The 8,754-nt window shown below is 36.9% G+C and overlaps 2 protein-coding genes across 2 annotated transcripts in view; one reads left to right on the forward strand and one right to left on the reverse strand.

Moving 5' to 3' along the window:
- On the forward strand, window positions 1,092-1,757 carry LOC107610874. Its single transcript, XM_016312859.1, has one exon. It carries the CDS (start codon window positions 1,092-1,094, stop codon window positions 1,755-1,757), a length of 666 nt encoding a protein of 221 aa, XP_016168345.1.
- Window positions 4,005-8,754, reverse strand: part of LOC107613522 — a gene marked incomplete at its 3' end in the record, with an annotated part of 5,569 nt that continues 819 nt past the window's right edge. The window contains 7 exon segments of the mRNA XM_021109245.1: window positions 4,005-4,079; window positions 4,172-4,301; window positions 4,950-5,074; window positions 5,219-5,368; window positions 5,873-5,962; window positions 6,444-6,689; window positions 8,452-8,754. Coding sequence (XP_020964904.1) covers window positions 4,005-4,079; window positions 4,172-4,301; window positions 4,950-5,074; window positions 5,219-5,368; window positions 5,873-5,962; window positions 6,444-6,689; window positions 8,452-8,754 — 1,119 coding nt within the window.

The raw sequence follows: 8,754 nt of genomic DNA on the forward strand, positions 1-8,754 counted from the left end.
TGCTCTCATAGCCTGTGAGACAGTTCATTGGCTTAAGGCTCGGAGAAGGAAGGCGGCGATCATTAAGCTGGATTTTCATAAAGCGTATGACAGAGTCAGATGGAGTTTTGTGGATATAGTGTTACAGAAAATGGGATTTGGATAACGCTGGAGGAATTGGGTGAAGGAGTGTGTCAGCACGGCCACTATATCTGTTCTGGTGAATGGGTAACCATCCAAGCTGTTCAACATGGAAAGAGGTCTCAGACAAGGGGATCCCCTTTCTCCATTTCTGTTTGTGTTGGTCGTTGACGTGTTGAATCGGATGGTGGGAGAAGCTGTCAGGAACGGGCGCATTGAACCACTATTGGTTGGTGGAGAGCATATCGAATTGTCGCACTTACAATTTGCAGATGATACGATATTATTTTGCACCCCGGTGACAGAGACAATACTCAATTATCGAAGACTGTTGCGGTGCTTTGAGTTGATGTCGGGGCTGAGTATTAATTTTGAGAAGTCAAGTTTGATATCAGTGAACTGTGAGCAGGATAGCGGTGTTACCCGTAAGGTATCTCGGGATTCCTTTGGGTGCAAATCCTCGTTTAGCGAAGACTTGGAAACCGATAATTGACAAGGTGGAAGAGAAACTCAGTCTCTGAAAAGCAAAGGTGCTAACCAAAGCGAGTAAGCTTGTTCTTATCAAATCAGTGCTAAATAGCCTTCCTATATACTATCTTAGTCTGTATAAGATGCCAAAGGCAGTTGCGGATAAGCTTATTGCTCTGCAAAGGCGATTTATGTGGTGTAAGGGGGATGGAAATGATGGTATTCCGTTAGTGAAGTGGGAGTTGGTTCAGGCACCGAAAAAGGCTGGGGGTTTGGGGGTTGGGGATGCGGTGATCCGGAACACAGCGCTCTTATTCAAGTGGTGGTGGCGATTTTCTAAAGAGGAGTGCCCATTGTGGAAGAAGATAGTATGCTCCTGCAACAAACTGAACCCTACTGTAATGCTAGTAAATCAGTAGTTACCGGTTAAAGGTGGGCCATGGAAAGACATATGTCAGTTAAACATTAAAGAGCAAAGGATAAAAGATAAAATGCTTACGGGCATGGCGATGGAGGTAGGGAATGGGAGGAGTACCCTGTTTTGGGAAGATAACTGGCTGCAAGGTGGCCCATTGAAGGTGACATTTCCAAGACTTTTCTCAATTTCGGATCAGCAAGGATCGAAGGTAGGGGATTGTGGATTTTGGGATGGGCTTGAGTGGATATGGAACTTCCAGTGGCGAAGAGAGTTGTTCCAATGGGAGCTGGAACTTGTCCACCAACTTCATGAGCGGCTACGGCAGGTGAAATTGTCAGATGGTGAAGAGGATAATCTGGTTTGGAAGTTTGATGGTAAATGGGTATTTTCTACCAAATCTGTTGTGCAGGTCCTACAATCGGAGACTTTGTCGGAGGAGATAACGAGCTACAGTTTCACAAGCTCAGTTTGGAGAGGAGTGGTACCGCCGAGGATTAAGCTTTTTGGGTGGTTTGTACTTATTGGCAGAGTTAATACCAAAGAGAGATTGACTAGACTAGGCGTTATTAGGCCCAGTGATAATATCTGTGTTCTATGCAACAAGGAGGTAGAGTCGGTGGAGCATTTATTTCTCCGATGTGAGCTAACATGGCAGGTGTGGTGTAGTTGTTTGAGGTATTTTGGGGAGGTGTGGTCTATTCCTGGAACCATAAAGGAACTGTTTGAGCGGTGGACCGGTAGGCATAAGTAGAAACAAGATAAGAAGAAAATGGTTGTCGGGGTTCTTTGCAGTTATTTGGAACATTTGGGTAGAACGCAATGCTAGGATTTTCAATAATCAGAAAACAGGTGTGGAGTTCGTAATAAGGAAGACGATTCTGAGCAACAACGAATGGACTATGAGTGATCCTTAGGGTGGTTGATGGCATTGCTGGGAGTTAAGAATTTTATGTATTTTATTAAGTACTTGTTGCTTCTTCCGTTGCTCCACATCAGTGTGTTGAGCTTATTTTAATTCAAAAAAAAGAATAACGAAAACAGAGAAATATTATTTCCATACATATATACACGGTAAAAAAATCACCAAATAAATTTTTTTGTCATTCGTCACTAACCTCCATGATCAGAGTTACAAACCCTTGCAGCTGTGTTCAACCTCCACGCACGTTTATACACATTTTTTGAAATCAATATTCAGTCGCAACTTTTTTCCCCTCTAACAACCACTAATTACTTTCAACCATGGAATAGAGAAATTTTTTTGTTTTAAAGCTCAAAAGAAAAGAAGAAGACGAAAAGTGATAAAAAAGGGTTGAAAAATAATGTTTTATTATTCTAAAATCCTCAAATGATGTTGTTTCAACCTTTTTTTAGCGTCAACGACATTGTTTTTTTCTCTCCAGTATGGCAAAAACTAAGCTACATCATTTACAGTATTGAGCTCTAGTGACAAAAAATATGCTTAGAATTAATGTCATGCACTTTTTTAAATTTGTGAGACTAAATTATTAAAACAATTAGAATCTCAAAAACTAAATCAATGAAATTCGCCAATTTCAGAACTAAAATTGGACTCAAACTTATAAATTACTTTTTTTTTTGACATTTATATTTTAAATACTTTTTTCTTTTTGGCATTATCTATATTTTTTTTTTTATCGTACAAACACACACACCAATCTAACCACCACTACTAGGATGAACCTGGTGTGGCTTAGTTTGAGGCAAACACTTTTGTCACTACATGTCTACATCACATGCCTCAGCCACGGTATTATCTATATTGAATACTTTTTTTTTTGGTAATTATCTATATTAAATACTTTATTAGATCAGTTCGATGGTTGGTCACTTGGTCCATTATTGTTTTAGGGTGGGTTTCCTTCAATTTTTATGTTTGTTAGATCGATCCAATTTTTCCTTGCTAATACTAGTATAGGGCTTTATTTTTAAAGGTTTTTATTTGGAGCTGTTGGGCTTTTGGTATTAGCTTGTTTACCCAAAGGGAATTAAACTCCATGGGTTTTTTAATACTAAATATAAAAAAGTCTAATTTTAATGCACTAAAGTCTTGTCTACTCTCATTTATTCTTTTGAATGATGATGTAATTACTTTTACTAACATAACATTACATAATTAAATATACATATAAAACTGTTTGATACTGACACTATCAACTAAATTCATATAAAAAAAATTAAAAAAGCTCAATATTTTTTACATGTATTCTACAAATAATTTATGATGCCATGCAGCACCACTTTTGAGCATTGGAAAGTAGATGCAAAATCTAGGAATTAAAAAAGAAATTGTTGAGATAAGAACGATAAATATTTTCCGGGGGAGTCAAATTCACACAGTTGCATATTTAAGAAGAAATTGTTAAGATATTTCCCCCGAGAGGGCGGAGGATTCACACTTTACAATTCACATAGTTGTATATTTACAATATTTATCTCCTATTTATATTATTTCTAATAACACCTAATATTAGAAACAAGGAGGAAAAACCCATTCGCTAAGTTGAATGGATACCTCAGAAATTATAACTATAATAAAAACAACCATAAAACCCTAAATCTACAAAAGACCATAACACAAATGAGAGACTCTGCCTCCGTCATCTTCGTTTATCCAATCATTCCAACCGTGACAGAGGAGAGAAGAGAGCACAAAGCCCATGTTTGTCGTACATAAAGCTTCAAAGTTCAAAGTTCATACTCTCCTCTGCACATCATTGACTTGTTCAAAAGTTATATACAAGCTACGACGGATTTTAATCCTCTAAATTTTGAATTAGAAAATAAAGTTTGATCTCACCATTTATTTCATAGGTGGAACTAAAAGAAAATATGAGAGAGAAACAATTCAAAAGTGAGAGATCAAACTTTATTCTCTAATGTGAAATTCAAAATTTAGAAGATCCAAATTCTACACGTTAAGAGAGAATTATCTCCTGATTATTCTATCCATCTAAACTTCTCTAAATCATACCACATTGGAGAGAGGAGCATCAACTCTGAAGACAACGCCTGAGTTCCCAACATTTCCATTCCACTTTGATCTTCCAATCTGGAAAGATAATGCAAAAAAAAAACAAAAAAAAATGAGCCAAGGAAAGAGTTATAGCAGATAAAGAAAGAACTCTCATTCCATCAACTTACGGATACAGAAGCGAATGCAGATGGATATGACATGAAGGCGCATCCACAGATTAGGCTGAGCTTCTCTTTAACAGAATGTATGAGTTCGGCCCGCAACCCTGGATTGCTTCCACCAACTGTGGGACACACACTGACCATGTCCGGAAAATTGGAAGATGAGATTTACAAACAAAATTGAAAATTGAAGTTAATATATACAGAAAACCATGAACTACACCAAAATATCAGCTAGCCTTGTATTGGATGTGCACGGCAACCAGACGTAAGATATAGAAGCGACATTCTAAAATAAAAAGCCTTTGTTTTCTCAGCTCATGAATCCAATGGTCACAATAAACTTAGCGCATGTTTGAACCAATGGCTAAAGAGGGAAGGAGTAAAGGGGAATAGAACATATCAACCTCTTGTTTTATTATCCAACGAGTTTCATTGGAGGGAATAAAGGTAAAGAATCAAAAGGTGACCGTTAAGCACCTAAAAAAAGTAGAGAACCACACCTTAAAAGCTAGTTGTTATCCTTAAATACAACATCAAACATCCCATACAAATTGATGTAGGACTTTGGGCATCTCTACCCTAAACTCCAGTAGAACAAAATAAAAAACCAGTAAGTGCACTTCGCCTTGACTTCACTGGAACGAGGCTTTCAATAAGGAGTTCTCTTTCAAATTTTTTTCCCTCTTTATTTTAAGATAAATGAAAATCCCTTTGCTTATTAATCCCAAAACATCCCTCAGAGGAAAGTATAAGAAATATATCAAGATTGAAACATCTTTACCTGAATTGAACGGTTGGCCTCACAATGAGACCAGATCTCTTCCAGGCCAAGGCTTGGGCAACACCCAAAGAAAATGATTTGTCAGGCCATTGTACCATCGGCGTAATTCTTGTTCCCCACTTATTCTGAAAAACAAGAGGCATTGTATTACATTAGTTCCCAATTCCCATATATAGGAGTATCAGTGAGGTCACTAAAATTTTGGGACCTCACAGAACCATGTGTATTTAAAAAGTTATTCTAAGCTTTCAATGCAGCTTGGATTCTACCTTGCATGAATAGCTGAATCTCATTTCCCCAGGATATTGACCCTGAGCTTGAAGAAGACCTCCGCAAACCGGAAGGAAAGCACTCGTAGTAAGACCCTCACCGGATACGTAGGTTAGTTGTCCATTAGGAAATTGCAGATCCACAAATGACTGGACGCAAAGATAGAAGGAAAAAGAAATGTGAACATAGGGAATTTAAGGAAGAAGAGAGAATACTAACCCAGGAAATCACTCGTATTTTATACAACCGGGAGTTTTATTCCGCCTAAATACTACAGCAAACAACGACAACAAAGCCTATCCGACTAGGCAGGGTCAAATATTCCATCTAAATATTAAAATGTTGAATTATGATTGACACACGCAAGACAGTGTCAGAGTGATCTTGAATAGAAGATTGATACATGCAATTATGGGCTTATGGTCAACCTTCAAATTTTTCTATTTGAAATTTACAATTGTGATGAAACAAGAATGATTATATCAGCAACTGTCAGATTGTGCCTGAGGATGACATAATTATAAAGCAACCGAAGCACTAAGCTGGAATACTAAGATAATATATTAGTCAGCACATAGCAGTGCATAAAAACAAATGCACAAATGAAAACCAGAACGACCGATCTTAAGAGTCATCATAAGCTATCAACTTACACAAGCTAAGGGATTCAAACAAAGCATGGACATCAACAGCCACCTCCTGTGTTTTGACCACACTGCTGGACAAAGAGAATGCATTCCATTCTGACAATAAAAAAATTATCATATCATGTAACATAATATTAAAGAAGAAGGGTCTACCATCTACGTGAAGATAGAAATAAATAATTCAAAAGATAATTAAGCAATTTTCACAAGTGAGGAGGAGTTACTTTTGACAGGAAAATAAAGTCATAAATCTATTGCCAAAAATGGCATATTGATATCTTCTGTATCGCAGAAACAAAAAATGCCAAATTAATGTGTCTCATTTTAACTAGCAAACTATACACTAACTTGGACAGGAAACTTGATCATGTAAATGGAAATGGGGCTCATTTATCAAATGCATGTGAATAAGATACAGTATATAAGGTTTCCTTTAATAGAACAAGACGAAATATGTTTTGCTAACCACAACTTCAACAGAATGTCCACAAATATACTGTTCTAAGATAAAACTCATTTCCACAAACATTGTTACTTTCCTGTAAGTTGAATTTAGATAGCTGATCCTCGTACTAACCTTTCTGTCGTAGCCATACCAAAGTAAGTGTTGCTTTGACAGATGAACAGGCAGAAGGAGAGTTGAATCGCGAATAAAGAGGAGAGGTCCAAGCTGGACAAGAAAAAGGGATGAATTTCCATTTCCAGATGTAGAAGTAGAGCCACCGTGTGATGCCTCTACTCTCCACAAATCCCCCCTTGCAACTAAAGACCCGTCCACTTCTTGTGTCCTACTATCATAAGTTGACGTAAAATTTATGATTCCCTGCATTTTCCAGAAAATAAACACTCATTGGAATCAGAAAGTAACTTGGGCAAGCAACTTAGTGAGAGAAGAGAGTTTGACCATAATACACAATCAATAGTTCAATCTTACAGAAAAACAGTAAGAGTTTGCACAATTGATATTGTCTTATATAACAAGGGGAAAAAGCATATTAAATGCCCCCAACATTTGCCAAAAGTTTCAATTTTGCCCCCAAAGTATAAATCATATAAATTTTACCCTCAACGTTGATGACATAGAAATCATAGGACAAAGAACTTTCATAGAGAGTACCAGATAATAAAACATAGGAGAAGACTTCAAATAATTGATAGTTATTAATCAACGGAAACAATTCCAGGGAAAAGAAAAGAAAATATAGCATTGACTAGTAGAAAAATTCCAAGATAGCTTAAGCAACTAAATGAATTAGCTGCAAAATCATTTGTTTTGTACAACAGTGGCATAAACATTAATATGCTTAACAAGTGCTACCCTGAAATTTTCCCAAAATAGCATTATGTCGTGAGTCTATAGTTTATGTCCCTATACGTATATCAATTTTCAGGTTGCCACTCCAACTGAACATTAAGATTAAAATTATGAGGAATCTTGGTAAGTAACATAATCAATTTTGCAAATAAATAATTCATTCCAAACCAGTATAATCGAGTACTGATCATTGAAATTATGAGCATTTTAACTACATATAGTGTGCTTGGGTCTGCTTTTGCAGAAATGGTTTTAGTTAGTTCAATAGAATTTTTACTTACAGTCGATTTTGAGGTAAATTCATTTATGTTTACTAGTTCTTTTAAAAGTGATTCTAACAGAAAGTAACAACTTTTTGCTTCTGCCAAAATCAATTCTAGAGGCTTAATTGATTTTGGGTATAGATAAGTAAAAATCCACTTTTATATTGCCAAAAGCGATCTCTGTCGCTCAAAATTTTTGATTGGGGATAACGGATAAAGGGTGAAAACTTATAGGCCAGTGCTACAATAAAATATCAGGGTGCAATTCTTTATAACTGATGAAGTTGATAATCATCTTTCAACTCTTACTTTTTGTCTTTCTCAAAGTAGGACTAGTGTAACTATACTAAATTATTAATTTGATAAGATGCCATTGCTCGTTACTCATCATGAATACCGTAAGAAAACTGTGAGCAACAACAACCAAACCTCGTCCTACTAAGAGAAGTTATAGATTAGGTCAAGATGCTGGAATATCCTGTCCTAATGTTTATAGTCAAATCAAGAAAAATCATAATCCTTTTCAATAGTTCCATCAACGTTTTTCTTGGTTTCCCTCTTCTTCTAGCTATTGGACTATTTCCATAACCACCACATGGTGTACTCTTTGTTCTATAGGCTTTCTCAAAACATGCCAAAACCACTAAAAACTAGATTTTACCATCTTATAGGCATCAATCATACTAATCACCACAAATTCATAATAAATAAAACCACAGACTAAACCATAAAAGTAAAATCATCTATTGCGTTGGTTCATACAAATGACCGGGTCCCTGACCAACTACTATGATGAATAACATAACAGCCCCATAGTCCAAATCAAAGTCAAAAGGAGCAAAGCAATAACTTGAACAGATTAAAATCTCTCCTAACATTAGCACACTAATCATTCTCCAATCAGCCACTAACAAGCAAATCATCGAAACACAAAGCTAAAGCAGCTATAAATTAATCAAACATAAAAATAGCAAATCAATGAAATCAACAAAACTAAAAACTATTACCTGTCGCCTACCCATATAACCAATAGACCCAAGGTTAAATCCGCCACTGCCGCCACTGCCGCTGCCACTGCCGCTGCCGATGCTGCCACTGCCACCACCTTCTTCATCCACATTTCCACCGCCGCCGCCACCACTATTAGTCTCAGCAAAACCATGATTCTTCAACCTCTCACTAAGTGACCCCAAATCCAAATCCTCTTGCATAACAGCAACCCCAAGAACACCACCACTTCTCTGCCTAACCTTCTCCCCATCCATCCGAATCGAGCCCACCACCGCCTCCTCCGGCTTAAACTGCACCGC

This window comes from Arachis ipaensis, chromosome B08 (assembly GCF_000816755.2).
Source record: "Arachis ipaensis cultivar K30076 chromosome B08, Araip1.1, whole genome shotgun sequence".
NCBI classification, from domain to species: Eukaryota; Viridiplantae; Streptophyta; class Magnoliopsida; order Fabales; family Fabaceae; genus Arachis; species Arachis ipaensis.

Coding starts and splice junctions, on each gene's coding strand:
- LOC107610874 (XM_016312859.1), top strand. CDS start 1,092: ATGGCGATGGAGGTAGGGAATGGGAGGAGTACCCTGTTTTGGGAAGAT.